Source organism: Halichondria panicea, chromosome 11 (genome assembly GCF_963675165.1).
Source record: "Halichondria panicea chromosome 11, odHalPani1.1, whole genome shotgun sequence".
In the NCBI taxonomy this organism is placed as follows: Eukaryota; Metazoa; Porifera; class Demospongiae; order Suberitida; family Halichondriidae; genus Halichondria; species Halichondria panicea.
Window position 1 is genome coordinate 5,887,068 of NC_087387.1, and position 16,147 is coordinate 5,903,214.

At 40.1% G+C, this 16,147-nt stretch overlaps 5 protein-coding genes and 1 long non-coding RNA gene across 11 annotated transcripts in view; 5 read left to right on the forward strand and 1 right to left on the reverse strand.

The window, feature by feature from the left end:
* The window catches only part of LOC135344077 (nuclear pore complex protein Nup205-like), a 189,771-nt gene that overhangs the window by 36,701 nt on the left and 136,923 nt on the right, over positions 1 to 16,147 (reverse strand). The window lies entirely within an intron of this gene.
* Positions 215 to 1,424, forward strand: LOC135344222 (uncharacterized). The gene is made up of 5 exons (XM_064541415.1): positions 215 to 304; positions 368 to 574; positions 625 to 708; positions 846 to 996; positions 1,058 to 1,424. The coding sequence occupies exons 1-5, from the start codon at positions 235 to 237 to the stop codon at positions 1,332 to 1,334; spliced, it is 789 nt and encodes a 262-aa protein (XP_064397485.1). The 5' UTR covers positions 215 to 234; the 3' UTR covers positions 1,335 to 1,424.
* On the forward strand, positions 1,558 to 3,358 carry LOC135344178 (neurotrypsin-like). 3 transcript variants are annotated; one of them, XM_064541331.1, is made up of 6 exons: positions 1,558 to 1,750; positions 1,913 to 2,095; positions 2,146 to 2,295; positions 2,340 to 2,498; positions 2,551 to 2,941; positions 3,060 to 3,358. In XM_064541331.1, the coding sequence occupies exons 1-6, from the start codon at positions 1,675 to 1,677 to the stop codon at positions 3,253 to 3,255; spliced, it is 1,155 nt and encodes a 384-aa protein (XP_064397401.1). In that variant the 5' UTR covers positions 1,558 to 1,674; the 3' UTR covers positions 3,256 to 3,358. The 3 variants fall into 3 exon arrangements, with proteins under 3 accessions (XP_064397401.1, XP_064397403.1, XP_064397402.1); XM_064541333.1 differs by having other exon boundaries at positions 2,575 to 2,941; XM_064541332.1 differs by having other exon boundaries at positions 2,146 to 2,292.
* On the forward strand, positions 4,467 to 6,268 carry LOC135344153 (neurotrypsin-like). The gene is made up of 6 exons (XM_064541280.1): positions 4,467 to 4,603; positions 4,655 to 4,846; positions 4,917 to 5,060; positions 5,111 to 5,290; positions 5,339 to 5,627; positions 5,746 to 6,268. The coding sequence occupies exons 1-6, from the start codon at positions 4,531 to 4,533 to the stop codon at positions 6,143 to 6,145; spliced, it is 1,278 nt and encodes a 425-aa protein (XP_064397350.1). The 5' UTR covers positions 4,467 to 4,530; the 3' UTR covers positions 6,146 to 6,268.
* Positions 12,699 to 13,610, forward strand: LOC135344268 (uncharacterized). Its single transcript, XR_010397413.1, has 3 exons — positions 12,699 to 12,800; positions 13,120 to 13,237; positions 13,294 to 13,610. It is a non-coding gene; the product is annotated as an uncharacterized LOC135344268 (long non-coding RNA).
* On the forward strand, positions 13,858 to 15,984 carry LOC135344135 (soluble scavenger receptor cysteine-rich domain-containing protein SSC5D-like). The gene is made up of 6 exons (XM_064541256.1): positions 13,858 to 13,998; positions 14,043 to 14,234; positions 14,335 to 14,487; positions 14,567 to 14,725; positions 14,776 to 15,340; positions 15,469 to 15,984. Exons 1-6 carry the CDS (start codon positions 13,938 to 13,940, stop codon positions 15,860 to 15,862), a joined length of 1,524 nt encoding a protein of 507 aa, XP_064397326.1. The 5' UTR covers positions 13,858 to 13,937; the 3' UTR covers positions 15,863 to 15,984.

A 16,147-nucleotide genomic window follows, 5' to 3' on the forward strand; every position in this document is an offset into this window, starting at 1 on the left:
TTTTCGTATTAGCCATCTGGACGAGGTGGAGAGCCTGGGGACACCATGCAGGTGTTCAGATAATCGAGGCTCAACTCTATACAGTGTTAAAGCAATCCTGCGCAATAACAGGTGATACTTTCTAATTAATCACACTTTACGATAACTGTTATTGTAACATAATTATTACATAAGCATGCCTAATTGGATTGCTTTTCTTTGCTAGGAAGGATAGTATATGTACAAAGCTATAAGATGGATCTGCTACTAGTGTTCTGCGTTCTACTCCTGAGTATAGACAAGGGACAGTGCAACCACTTCAAAAGTGAGTTATTAAATACAGCAGTCACCAAAATAATGACTCTACCTTACCCCCACACGCATGCAGATAGTTGCGGTGAAACTAGTGATATTGGTAACATTAGGCTGGTGGAACCAAGACACACTCTAAATGATGGCACTGTACAAATCTGTAACCTGTTTATACATAACAACAATGTGCCACAAATTACTTGGTGTTACTTGAACAGTACAGAAAGTTGGAACACGACTGCTGCTAGAGTAGCATGCAGGCAACTGGGACTACCACATTCAGGTAAACAACAAAATTAATGCATATATCAAAATTACATAACGATTTTGCAGCTCCTACAGTAACCATGATTACACTACAGCCAGTGGTACAGGAGAATATAGTTATTGGACCAGTGACTTGTAGCGGGACAGAAGGTAAACTACGTGATTGCTTGAGGGGCCGGTATAATATCAGCCTTACATATTCAGCAATGGTTGCTGGATTGAGTTGTAGTACGTTGACATTACGTAATAATTATTATGTTAAACACATTATGGTTGTATATTTTCAGTCAACGAAGTAATTGCTTTTACCGGGACATTACCAGTCATGAGTACTAGTGGGACATTAGGAGCACTCATTGGTCTATTGGCAGCTGCTCTAGTGGTGGTTGTCACTGGATGGATTGTGTCGTGTGTTTACTTACAGAGGAAAATAAACAGGTAAGCCATTGAGCAAGCTATATGCAATTAAGAAGTAATGGAAAGAATAACAACATTACAGGCAAGGCAGTGACCACACCCACAGTACACCACCCTCTATCAACAATCCAGTCCTTCAACACAATCCAGCATACACCCACACAACAGCTGCCTCTACGAGTGACCCCACTCTCCAACGTAATCCAGTATATGATTGGTCGACCACTGCTCCACACACCACGAACATGGAACCATCCTACGAGGTGGTCAGTGGTGGTGAGGGGGTGGGGCATAGCTATGATGTCATCAGTCCAACAGGTGCTCGTAATACAAGCAATGAAAGAGGATCACATGACTAAGCTTCAGTAAATTCAGACAGTGTATTGGACCACACTAGCTAATAAGTGATGTAATTATAGCCCACAGCTTATACATGAAAATATAATTATATAGTGTTGCACTATTTCAGATGAAGGCATTCAATATTACAATAATGTACTACAATCATGCTTACAAAGACAACTTGTTGAATTGTGCTTCTCAGGAATTTAACTAACTTCCTGGCAAATGATAATTGTAACCACAATTGATTTTACAAGTTGCATATTATAGATTAGATTGAGAACAATAATTATTGTTCTCTCAATTTGAAGGCTTATAGCGTAGTATGTATAGACAATTGAATTGAAGACAACAGATATGAAGCTGTTACTAGTTTTAGTTTTAACTTTTATACTAAGTACTCATTGTCAACAGAATCTGGGGCAATTTCAAGGTCAGTAACTTCTACGACAGTATAGCAGTATAGCTATAGTAATAATTATTACTAAACACTAAACTAAAAAGAGATGCATGTCTAGTTTGTTTGTAAAAGTTAGCAGAGGGACATTAGACTATATATACATGCATGCGTACTACTGTGCTATTGCACATGCAGGGAGATCCTGTACAAGTCCAAATGATTCTGGAAACATAAGACTGGTTCCTCTTCTGAGTGCTGGTGCTATTCAGATTTGCTTTAATTCACAGGAATCTGGTATCTTCTGGTCGTATGTTAACAGTGAGTTGAGTGAAACAGCAGCTCAAGTGTCATGCAAGCAACTGGGATTCTTGAACGCACGTGAGTTGATTCTATTATACATGCAGCGTTTTAAATTTAAATCTAAGCAGGAGCCAAACCAACAAGTCTAATGGTTGAAGGTGATCATTGGACAATCACAACTCCAGCAATGTGTGATGGCAATGAAAACCGATTAGGCGAGTGTTGGGACAGAATTACGACAAGAAGGGGAATGGAACCAGTAGCTGGATTGATATGTGGTAAGTTAACATATCAAAAACATGCTACAATTTGAAGTATGCAGGTTGTATGGAGGGAGAGATACGATTGGTCGCTGGATCAACACACAGGGAGGGTCGAATAGAGCTCTGTAGTAATGGTAGCTGGGGAACAGTGTGTGGTGATGGATGGACAGAGAGAGAAGCTGCTCTAGTGTGTAGTAGACTCGGGTATCCGACACTAAGTAAGTCCATTATCTCTGCATCAATCTAAACACTACATGCTTATCATTATAGACGCTACTCTCCACTATTTTGAAGGTGGTATAGGGCCAGTATATAATGTGAGCTGCCAAATGCCTGAAACAGACACCAGTGACTGCAACCTCATAATAACTCCATCATCATGCCACCACTCAATGGATGTTGGAGTGAAGTGTCTTCCTTTCACTGATGCTTGTGCAGTTTCTGTCAATGAGATGTCTACAAGCAACAGGCAACCACCGACAACTACCGAGACCCCACAACCAAGTGATGGAGCTACCACAGAGAGCAGTATCACCCAGAGCACAGCCGTGAGTACTAGTGGGACATTAGGAGCACTCATTGGTCTATTAGCAGCTGCTCTAGTGGTGGTTGTCACTGGATGGATTGTGTCGTGTGCTTACTTTCAGAGGAAAATAAACAAGTAAGCTCTAAACTAGCAACACATCAGAAATATAACCTGCTAACAGAAAGAATAGCAAAAAACAATTTCCTATATTATGGTACTATACACACACTGTACATTCCCACCCCCCTCTCAGAGACCACACCCACTCTACACCCGTCTCTACACACAACCACACCATCCAACACACACCACAAGATGAGACATTGTATGACACAATCAATGACACAGCTACTAACCTGGAGCACAATGATACTGTGAAGTGCGTTCAAAATGAAAGCTATTCACTTGTCGGACAAAGGAACATGGACACACAAAACTGTGTTGGGTAGTTAGCTTTGTAACAGATAGTTTACTTAAATAGCTAGAATCTACATGCATTAAGAACTCAAAAATTAGATTTGAGTTTATGGGATATATATTTATGTATTGATGGCTAACGTAATGTTTTACTAAACTCAGCATCATACAAACACAGCTAGTGGATTACGAGAACTCAAGATTTAGGTAGGGATAAAGAAGTGGCCGGCAGATTAAGCGAATTTATGATAGACTAAAAACTAAAACGATAAACAATCCCAATAGCTAAATTACAAGCATCAGTGAATAATTAAGCAGCATTTACCTGCAATATTCATTACACTCAACTCTAACTGTCAAGAGGATCACAGGATCAAGCTTCAGAGGAGGAATACAATCACATATAAACTAGAGCAATGAAGTGCTAACCCTCGGCTGTTGACACGAACAAAATTAATATATAGATCTATAAAAAAAACCATGCAGAGGAGTGTTAGCAAGTAAGCTGGCTATAAGCAGCAAGTAATGAAGTAGACTAGAGGCATGCTGAGAAGAGAGTTTTAGTAGTGCATGTCTGGATTAGGATCACGGCAAGGTCAGCAAAGAAGCTTCTAGGTATGATCAGGGGGCTAGGATAAGTAAACAAGCAACCACTACAATCTAGCTTTCTACTTTAGTATCCTTTTCCATTGTTCTTGGCACAGGATCACTTCAGCTGTAGCGCCAAGCTGCCAACGTGCAAGTTCAAGCTCTTGCTCGCTTTTATTCGAAAACGAAGCAAATCAAATTCTGCCACTATATTAACTATGTTGTGAGCATGTGGAGGCTATCCATGCTGTAAACACAGGGTTATGGCATCCAGGTGAGTATAAGACTCAGAAATACAAACAAACAAACAAGCAAACCAACGGACTATAATAATCCGTGGCCTCCCACTGATATAAGTGTGAAATGTGAGACAATTCTTTTACCGACACTCATAACATGGATTCAGAAACCCTACAAATTGACACTAACCTTTGAGTATCTAGAGTATAGTAAACCTCCGATAGATTTAACTGCAAGTACTAAGAACACGTACATACAATTACATAGAGCTGAAGTGCTTGTTTAGCTAAGCACCAGTATTTGGTATAGCATTGCAACACGATTATTACACAGCCTCGAACTAACAGGGACCGTGGAATATGTTAGGCAGTTTGCCTGCATGAGTAATCACTTCCTGCATGCTGTCAAGTACTATTGTTAGATCAGTACTATAAGCATTGTTAGATTTAAAGAATTATGATAGAGTGCATGAATGAAACATGAAGCTCTTACTAATAGTTTTCTACTTTCTGGAATTTGCCAACTGTCAAGAGGCACAAGAACCGATACAAGGTACTGTGTTTATAATGCTTGTCACTATTATACTGACTAAGAACAAATTAGGTAATTGTAACAATAACAATGTTGGAGATCTCAGACTAGTACATAACAGTGGAGGGAATTTCGGAGCAATACAAGTTTGTCAAGATATATCTTGGTCAAACAATGATCAATGGAGATACTTTTCAAGCAATGGGGCCTGGACAGACAGAGCAGCTAGATTGGCCTGCAGGCAACTCAATCTTGGCTATTTGAGTAAGAGGTTAGCTATAGGTTACAAAAATATATATATCCGTTACTCTAATTTATATAATTATTTTGTCAGGTGCTACAACAAGTACTATGGAATTAACTAGACAAGTATTTAAAAGGGTAATTGAAAGCTGCTCTTGTGTTGAGACTACAGATCAACTGAGCAACTGTATTACTGACGATCCACGGCAAATAACTGTGGCAACAGTGAACTGCAGTAAGTATATTGGCTTGGCACAAGAGTAAAGATAATAGACATATACACAGGAAATGGTAATAGTCAAGCCTGCAGTATTGACGGAGCCATGAGACTAGTGGGTGGGTCCACAGTCAGTGAAGGCAGACTAGAGATATGCCACAATGGTCAATGGGGGACGATATGCAACCAGGGATGGACAGACAGTAGAGCTGCTCAAGTGTGCAGTACACTAGGGCTACCAACCTACAGTGAGTTACTTGGTTATTATTATTCATCTTTGCATACTTCAATAACAGATGCTACACTACACCAATTCAATGGAGGAGCTGGTTCAGTATACACATACAACTGCACAACAATGGACAGTGATATTTCTAACTGTATCCAAGAGTCATCGTGTGCCCACTCAATGGATGTTGGAGTGAAGTGTCTTCCTTTCACTGATGCTTGTGCTGTGCAAGTCAACAAAGTAATTGCGACTAGTGGGACATTAGGAGCACTCATTGGTCTATCGGCTGCTGCTCTAGTGGTGGTTATCACTGGATGGATTGTGTCGTGTGTTTACTTTCAGAGGAAAATAAACAAGTAAGCTCTTATAAGAATGATAGTAACACAATCCTTAACAAACTGAAAGCTAAACAATTAAAAGAAGAATAGCAATTCAATGTCACACTGCACAAACAATTCTCATACACGCTTACAGGAAATGTAAAGACCACACCCACACAACTCCTGCCTCTACGAGTGACCCCAACCTCCAACTCAACAACCCAGTGTATGATGGTAGCACCACTGTCCCACACACCACGTACAGCTCTCATGGACCCTCCTATGAGGTCATTGACACAAATGAGGGGGCAGGGCATAGCCATGATGCCATCAGTCATAGGGGTGGAGCTAGACCACACCCACCTACCACACCCACTGTGTCCAACGAGGAGTACAGTACGCTAGACACCAACAGAGAGAATGATGAGTATCACACACTAGAGAGCAATACTGGAGATGCCCAATATTCAATGGTTGGACACACTGACCCCCAAGATTACGAGGTGCCAGCCCCCCCTCAAGAGGAAGAGTACTCTACACTGAAGCATCGATAGCCTATACGTACTGACTTAACAAGACACACTCAACTATAACAGTACACATACAATTATGTGCTTTTCTTTATGTGTAACATTAACAGTTTATTTGCTAAACTTATTAAGTATTTGTAATTACTAAAATCACAAAAAATGTTGTTAACTCAATATCTTATGTTTTCAAAGATATTTTCAAGTGCACAGCAACACAAATAAACCTGTTATCTTTCAATATGACTGAAGTCTTTAAACACAAACATAATTAATTTCACACTCAAGTTAATTGGTGGCTTTTATGTGCTTTGGTGTATCCGCTGCCTATCAAAGTGGCCCAATGGTTGCTACAAAAAGCAAAGGTAAAACTATGACAGTTCTGTCTGTATAATTATAGTTTAACAATTGAAGTTGTTATTACTAAACACAACATTATACAACTATACAAACAAGAAAGGGCACCCTGATTAAACACAGCACCAGAAATGAGCAATCTCTTAACAACCCAGTGTGGTAGTACCTATGAGGTCATTGACACTAACTACATGATCCTTGCCAGAACGCAATAGCTAGATCGCAAAGGGTTAAATTTTCTGCTAATTTTGTCTCATTCGCAAAGGTTTTCCCCCGCAAGTAATACGGTATAGTGTTACAGCAGTAATGTCATGATTAGTGATACTTGCAATTCTGTACTTCTATTTATATTTATATATACTTTATGCTAACAGTTATTTCAACACAATAATTAAAAGCACAATTATGTACATACTCTTTAGGAACTGGGAAGGATAGTATGAGTAGAACTATATATAGGATGAATCTACCACTACTGCTTTGTGTTCTACTCCTGAGTATAAGCAAAGGACATTCCAGTAAGTTATCCGGCAATAGAATAGCCAGCAAATGACTCTACCCTATATATACACGCAGATAGCTGCTGCACACGTACTGATATTGGTAACATTAGACTGGTGGAACCAAGACAGCTAGGGTACAAATGATGGCGCTGTTCAAATCTGTAACGAGTTCATGTATCAGCGGGGGCGATTCTTTTCTTGGTGTTACTTAAACAGTAGCGACAGTTGGGACATGACTGCTGCTAGAGTAGCATGCAGGCAACTGGGACTACCACATTCAGGTATATGTTATATCCGACTAGAAAAACATTTGCAATGTGAAAAATTGCTAGGATTGGCCAGGGGAACCACAAAAAAGCGTGGAAACAAGAAATCAGACGAGAGCATAACTCCAATCCGTTACAACGTCAATCACATGTACTGGTAGTTTTCCATGTTTTCCCGTCCATGCGCCAATATACCACGCAATTTTTACTGGTGCATGGAGTGATGACCATGCAATCCCTATATATTTATATTTTGAAATGTGCGGGCATATAATCATGTGATTTGTACTGAATTGATGTTCCTAATACATGGAGTCTTGAGCACAGGTATACACAGTCCATCCATGCGTAGTAACATTCACGGACCGTACTCAGTCTGGTGACCTGCATGGAATGATGTGGTGGATGGAAGCTGCATGGTAGATGGATCTGGAACACAGTCTATATACTATGCATTGTACATGTTCATGACGTTGTAACGGATTGGAGTTATGCTCTCATCTGATTTCTTGTTTCCACGCTTTTTTGTGGTTCCCCTGGCCAATCCTAGCAATTTTTCACATTGCAAATGTTTTTCTAGTCGGATTCCCTTTCTTTTTCAGTACAGAAGTATAAATTTACGTATTATGACATGCATAAGTGGAACGTCAAGAGGCAGTACAGAAGTTCAAGAAGAGAAGACAGGACTAATCAGATATCTTCTCGAATGTCTCTGGACTAATAATTAAATTATTGCTTGATATGTTGAATTTGTGAATCAGTATTAAATAACAGCCATTTTAATTAAGAACATGATATCTAGCCAGTGCATATAGCATGCCTGTCAGAGAAAGGGAGCTAGAGCTGAACAGTGTGAAGAAAAGCAACACCTCAGGCTAAAAGCACTGCACTGATTTTAGGCGCACGGTTTATTAGCCACGCCTATCTATTATTTGGCCACGCAATTGCTGAGTCATTAAAGATGGCGGAATTGTCTAGGTAAGAGAAATAGAGACTGAGAGGTCATCTGCCTCGTGGAAGCAATCGCAAATCTGAAGAAGCGCTTTGTAATCCAGGTTGTAGTCGTTTGGAAACCAAGTGCAGAATGTCCTGGAGATGGCTGTACTTGGAGTAAATGCTGGGCAAGAAACTTACTTACTTACTTACTTACTTACTTAGTCAGTCAGACAAAGAGCGGTGAAACGTCGAAATAGTGCAATTTTTAAAATGACAATATTCATTCATTAAAATGTTCATGGATTATGAAATGAGAGATACAAAGAGAGAAAAGGCTAAATAAACTATCTGTCTTGCCAGTTCCTTGATGTGGCCTTTCCCTGCAGAGATAGAACAGTTTGAACATGAGTCAAAATAATTGAAATATTGCTAAACACGGGCAAACCCACTGCCAATCCTATGTAAAACCTACTGGTTTTACTAATATCAAACTACATAATTTTTAATCGATTCTGCAGCTCCAAAAGTAACGACGATTTTACTACAGCCATTGGTCCAGGAAAATATAATTATTAGACCAGTGACTTGTAGCGGGACAGAAGTTCTACTACGCGATTGCTTGAGGGGCCAGTATAATACCACCATTACAGATTCAGCAATGGTTGCTGGATTGAGTTGCAGTACGTTGGTATAAAGTATATGTTATAATAATCTGCTACACTATTACTCTTATATTCTCAGTTGTAAATTGCAAGAATGGATCACTGCGACTGATAGACGAACCAGCTTAGTGGGAGGGAAGGTTAAACGTGTGTTCCAATGGTCGCTGGGGTACAGTGTGTGATGATGGATGGACAGAGAGAGAAACTGCTCTAGTGTGTAGTAGATTAGGATACTCACGTGCAAGTAAGGCCATCATGTGCAAGTGCTACCTAAGCCCTCTATTCTAATTATAGATGCTACTGTCCAATATTATGGAGAGGGTACAGGGTCAGTATATAATATGAGTTGCCAAACGTCTGAAACAGATCCCAGTAACTGCAATCTCATAATAACTCCATCATCATGTACCCACTCAATGGATGTTGGAGTGAAGTGTCTTGCTTTCACTGATGCTTGTGCAGTTCCTGTCATTGCTACTGGCGGGACACTAGGAGCTGCTCTAGTGGTGGTTGTCACTGGATGGATTGTGTCGTGTGTTTACTTACAGAGGAAAATAAACAAGTAAGCACTATAATATATAGAGCAAATTATGCAATTAAAGTAAGGGAAAATACATTAAATTACGACATTATACAGGCAAGGCAGTGACCACACCCACAGTACATCCCCCTCCATTAACAATCCCGACCTTCAACACAACCCAGCATACACCCACACAACACCCGTCTCTACGAGTGACTCCACCCTCCAACGTAATCCGGTATATGATTGGTCGACCACTGTCTCACACACCATACACAGCTCTCTGGAACCATCTTATGAGGAGATGGTCAGTGGTGGTGAGGGGGTGGGGCATAGCTATGATGTCATCAGTCCAAGAGGCGCTCGTAATACAAGCAATGAAAGAGGATCACATGACTAAGCTTCAGAGGAGGCATACGATGTATATATGGCTAAGACAAGATAAGTGATGACAGATAAAGAGATAGAACTTGATAGTTTTACTAGTGTTGCTCTAGACTTGCACATAATTATATCAGATGAATAAAATTTCATTTCACACTTATCATGTATATTCTCTGGAATGTTGCTAGAGTTTAGTTTCCTCTAATAAATGGCAAAAAACATATAGCATAGATAAAAACGAAGTACTTAATGACAGGTTTTGGCTTTGTTGACGGAGTGCATGAGTTCTAGAAAGAGATAGCACTATAGTGATGAGATATGAGGCTACTGCTTCAAATCAGTGTGCTACTATTGACACTACAGAGAGGGACATCAACAGGTAGGTACACTATAGAGGAATAAAGTGACTGTAACAATTGTATACTAGCTGCTTTATAGATACTTGTCTCACTGAAGATCACCGAAAATAAGATTGACTGGTCAAAGAAGCATAAGAAATGAAGAAGCTGTTCAACTGTGTATCCTAACAAACAGGAACGAAAATCTTTGGTTCTACATGCATAGCCATGGACTGTTATACACAGTAAAACATTATTACTGTTATACACAGTAAAAACATATTCATTACAGTAACATTAAATGAAACGCATTTTTTGAAATTTAATGTAGAAATGACATACATTTCTGTTATAATGACCCTAAAATACAATGATGCATCTCATAATTATATCATAAGTGTTTTTGCTGTGTACTTACTATCAGCATGCATGCATGCGTCACAGTACATGAACGCATGAGCACAGTTCAGCTAACACAGAATCAGTAACGTCAGAGATTGATTGTAATATGACAATCAGAAGTTTAGACTATCTACCTGACTCGTGCAAAGTATGCTGGATAAAGTTGCTGGACTGGTTTCCAGTCCTATAATGCTTAACCCAACTGTAATGAATGTTGCGTTTATTCCATTATATAGACTGCATAGAAGGATCCCTAAAACTAGTAGATGGCTCAAGCTACAATGAGGGACGAGTGGATATCGAGGTGTGCTCCAATGATCACTGGGGTATAGTGTGTGGTGATGGATGGACAGAGAGAGAAGCTGCTCTAGTGTGCAATAGACTTCGGGTAAGATAATTAGAATACACAGCCACGCCCCCAAACCATCGACTGCTCTATTTATAATTATTATTATGCCGATAGTGTTAATAATTATAATGGTAATACACTTTCAAGTCTGTAGTTTCTATACATAAACACGCTCGCTAACTGTTATTGCAACATAATTATATGAACACGAGTGAAAATGTGTAATAATTAAAAACACACACAATAGCACTGTCAATCCTCTGTACAACCTACTGGTAGTTGTAGGTGGTTGTATTAATAAGCATACTCAATTAGACTACATATAATCTTACTGGGAAGGATAGTAAGTACATAGCTATATAAGATGAATCTACCACTACTACTTTGTGTTCTACTCCTGAGTATAGACAAGGGACAGTGCTTCTACTTCAACAGTGCTTCTACTTCAACAGTGCTTCTACTTCAACAGTGAGTTATTTAGTATATAATAATATAGTGACGCTAACCAGTAAATAACTCTACCCCATATATAGATACAGATATATATATTTGCCAAAGATTTAGTGATGTTGGTAACACTACTCTAGTGGAACCGAGGTGCACTGTAAACGATGGTGCAGTACAAATCTGCTATACATATCTGTTTAGTTTTTATCCACAACTTTCTTGGTGTTACTTGAACAGTACAGAGAGTTGGAACATCACTGCTGCTAGAGTAGCATGCAGGCAGCTGGCAGGTAAGCAACTAATCGTGTGTGGTCTAATTTACGGATTCTGCAGCTCCCGAAGCAACCATAATTACAGTGGGCCTGGGAGCTGTAATTATTACCAGAGGCGCGCGTGGGCGGCCACGGGTATAGTAGTCGGTTCGTTTGTTAACCCGAGGCGCGTGGGCGGCCACGGGTTATAGTAGTCTGTCGGTTTGTTTGTTTGTTTGTTTGTGATGAGATTTTCTACTCACCTGGATGCCACAGCACTGCGTTTACAGCATGGATAGCCTTCACACAACAGTATCTTGATTTAAATTGTGGCAGATTTTGATGTTAAAGCTTCTTTGTCGAGCAAAAGCTAAGAAGCTTGTGACTAGGTCTGCTTACCTGGATGTTCTAGCACTGCGTTTACAGCATAAGTAGCCTCCACACAACAAGTTAGTACTTTGGATAGTGGCAGCTTTCGGTGTTAAAGCTTCATTGTCTAATAAAGCGAGCAAAATGTAGCTTGAACAGAACTTGCACATGCGTTACTTATAACTGAAGTGATCCTGTACCAAGAACGATGGAACAGGGTCACTAAAGTAGAAAGCTGTATATACCAAGAACAATGGAACAGGGTCACTAAAGCAGAAAGCTTGAATTGCTTTTAGCTCTGGGATCTAGGACCTGGAGCCATACTTCTCTGAGACTCCAGGCTTCTTTGCTGTGATCCTAATCCACAGTGCATATAGTACCACTACCTGTTCTCAAATGTTTCAGCATGCCTCCAGTCTGGTTTAGTTTTATTGTTCCTTAGTTGCTGTGCAAGTCATACGTGATAACAACATCACTATATGCACTGCATTATATTTCTGGTTTCTTTATAATCATGTCACCAGCCGAGGGTTTGCACTTTAGTGCTCTAGTTTGTTTGTTTGTGATAGCCTTTTCTACTCACCTGGATGCCACAGCACAGCGTTTACAGCATGGATAGCCTTCACACAACAATAAATAGTGGCAGATTTTGATGTTAAAGCTTCTTTGTCAAGCAAAAGCTAAGAAGCTTGAACTTGCACGTTGGCAGCTAGCTACAAGCTATACACGTACACGTGGCAGACTATACGTATTTGCAGCTGAAGTGATCCCGTACCAGGAACAATAGAATAGGGTCACTAAAGTAGAAAGCTAGAATTGTGACTGGTACGTTGTTGACTGACTCTGAATCCTATACTCCAGCAGCCTGGCAGGAGCCATACTTCTCTAAGACCAGGTTTCCACAATGCATGCCTCGTGTACCACTGTTCTCAAATGTTTCAGCATGCCTCTCCAGTCTGGTTTAGTTTTATTGCTCTTGAGTTGCCAACTTGCCATACACGCTACATACACTGCATGCATTATATCACTAGCTCTGGTTTCTTTATAATCATGTCACCAGTCGAGGGTTTGCACTTTAGTGCTCTAGTTGGATCAGTTTCTTGTAACGGGACAGAAGATCAATTACTCGATTGCTTAAGGGTTCAGTATAATTGCAGTACGTTGATATCAAATTCACATGTTAAACACCGGAAATGTCCTTTTGGTTGTTACAGTTCCAGTCAACGAAGTCGGGACATTAGGAGCACTCATTGGTGTATTGGCAGCTGCTCTAGTGGTGGTTGTCACTGGATGGATTGTGTCGTGTGTTTACTTTCAGAGAAAAATAAACAAGTAAGCTCTATAGAGCGAACTATATTTGCAATTAAGGAATAATTATAACATTACAGGCAAGGCAGTGACCACACCCACAGTACATCTCCCAACAATCCTGACCTTCAACACAATCCAGCATACACCCACACAACAGCTGTCTCTACGAGTGACCCCACCCTCCAACGTAATCCAGTATATGATTGGTCGACCACTGTCCCACACACACGGAACCATCCTACGAGGTGGTCAGTGGTGGTGAGGGGGTGGGGCATAGCTATGATGTCATCAGTCCAAGAGGTGCTTGTAATACAAGCAATGAAAGAGGATCACATGATTAAGCTTCAGAGGAAAACAATGTATTGGACCACACTAGCTAAAGGGTGATACACAATCAGTGATAGATATTATGAACTATAATAATGATCACTATATAGATATATAGATATAGAAAGGATTGTTATAATGTTGCACTAGACTAGAACTGAATTTTACTCCATTTCACAATTAAACGTATTCTCTGGAATGTAAAATGTAACTGACAACAATTGGGATTGGTATATATAGGAAAACAGTCACAGACATGGAATGTTGGTGGTGTTTAATGTAACGACATCATCATAATTATCATCATAAATAAACAAAGCACCAATTGATAAGTTTTGGTTCCGTTGAGAGAAGTGATTTCTATAGGAAAGAGATAGCACTATAGTGATCAGACATGATGCTACTGTTTCAAATCAGTGTGCTACTATTGACACTACAGGGAGGAACATCAACAGGTAGGTACTACAAGAACAAGTGACTTATGCTAATTTTTTTGTAGATAGTTGTCTCTCTGAAGATCACCAAAAAATAAGATTGACTGGCCCAAGAAGTATAAAAAATGAGGGAGCTGTTCAACTTTGTGTTCGAAATAGAGATACTGAATATCTCTGGCACTACATAAAGACTCAGAATGGTTGGAATCTCAGAGCAGCAAACTTAGCCTGTAGAGAACTGGGTTTGAATTACACAGGTAAGCTAAACATAATTATACATAATTATATACAAGAAAAAGTGATGCATGATTTTAGTTCACCTCATGAATACGCAGGTCATATTTTTTGTTCTAACAGGTGTCAGAGCAAACACAGTACAGCTAACGAAAAATGCTAGAACAATAGTAGAAACAATCAATTGCAACGATGGGGATGAGGATTTAAGAGACTGTTTACCTGATAACTTAGATGACATAGATAGAAGGAGTCAAGTAGCTGGACTGATTTGCAGTACGTCTACTGCCTATACTGATGTTAAAGTAAAATCTTAATTATTATATAAGTGCATGCATGTTCTCTATTATAATAGACTGCATAGAAAGAGCCCTAAGGCTGGTGGATGGCTCCAGCTACAATGAAGGACGAGTGGAGGTGTGCTCCAATGGTCGCTGGGGTACAGTGTGTGGTGATGGGTGGACAGAGAGAGAAACTGCTCTAGTGTGCAGTAGACTGGGGTACCCACAAGACGGTAAGGCAATCGTTGTGCACTGTGTAATATAACACTCCATCCTCATACAGACGCCACAATCAGCAACTTTGGAGAGGGTAGTGGACCATTGTACGATATTACCTGTCCAAGTACGGGAAGTGATGACCAGGAATGCATACCCATGATAACATCTGCTCCATCTTCTTGTGACCACTCGATGGATGTTGGAGTGAGGTGTCTTCCATTCACTGATGCTTATGCAGATCTAGTCAATGAAGTAATTACCAATTTAGAAACTACAACAGCTTGCAGTTGTCAACAATGTACACCACCAACGATTGCAGAGTGTACCCCAGCAAGTACTGAGGGAGACGGCAATGACTATGAGATGACTACAAGCAACACGCAACCAACAATAAGTATTGAATCCTCACAACCAACAATGGCTGTTCCAGTCAACAAAGTACCATCGACAACTACCGAAACCTCTCAACCAAGTGATGGAGCTACCACAGAGAGCAGTATCACCCAGAGCACAGTCATGAGTACTAGTGGGACATTAGGAGCACTAATTGGTCTATTGGCAGCTGCTCTAGTGGTGGTTGTCACTGGATGGATTGTGTCGTGTGTTTACTTACAGAGAAAAATAAACAAGTAAGTTCTCAACTATAGCTACACAAGCCTAAGTATACAGTAACTGAAAACTAAAAAAAGAATAACAAACAGCAATTCTAATAATGTCATAATTATTTCAAAAGATTTTTTCACGCACATGTTCACAGGAAATGCAAAGACCACACCCACACAACGTCTGCCTCTACGAGTGACCGCACCCTTCAACTCAACAACCCAGTGTATGATGGTAGCACCACTGTCCCACACACCACGTACAGCTCTCATGGACCCTCCTATGAGGTCATTGACACTAATGAGGGGGTGGAGCACAGCTATGATGTCATCAGTCAAAGGGGTGCAACTAGACCACACCCACCTACCACACCCCCTGTGTCCAACGAGGAGTACAGTACGCTAGACACCAGCAGAGAGAATGAGTATCACACACTAGAGAGCAATACTGGAGATAGTCAATATTCAGTGGTTGGACACAATGACCCCCAAGATTACGAGGTGCCCGCCCCCCCTCAGGGGGAAGAGTACTCTACACTGAAGCATTGATAGCCTACGTACTAACTTAACAAGAGACACACTCAATTATGTACAGTTTATCATAATTATGTGCCTTTCTTTACGTGTATACACAAGTATTTGCTGTACTATATAATTATACACTAACACAAAAATCAATAGTAATGAACAATTAATTCTGATGTAACAATGTGTGTAACACTATAATTATAGTTCTACTATAATTATGCAATACAAATGGGCAAACAATTTAAGCGACCAATGGGAAAACAGTGAACCTTTCTACGTTGCAAACTTACCCATACAATCGTTTAT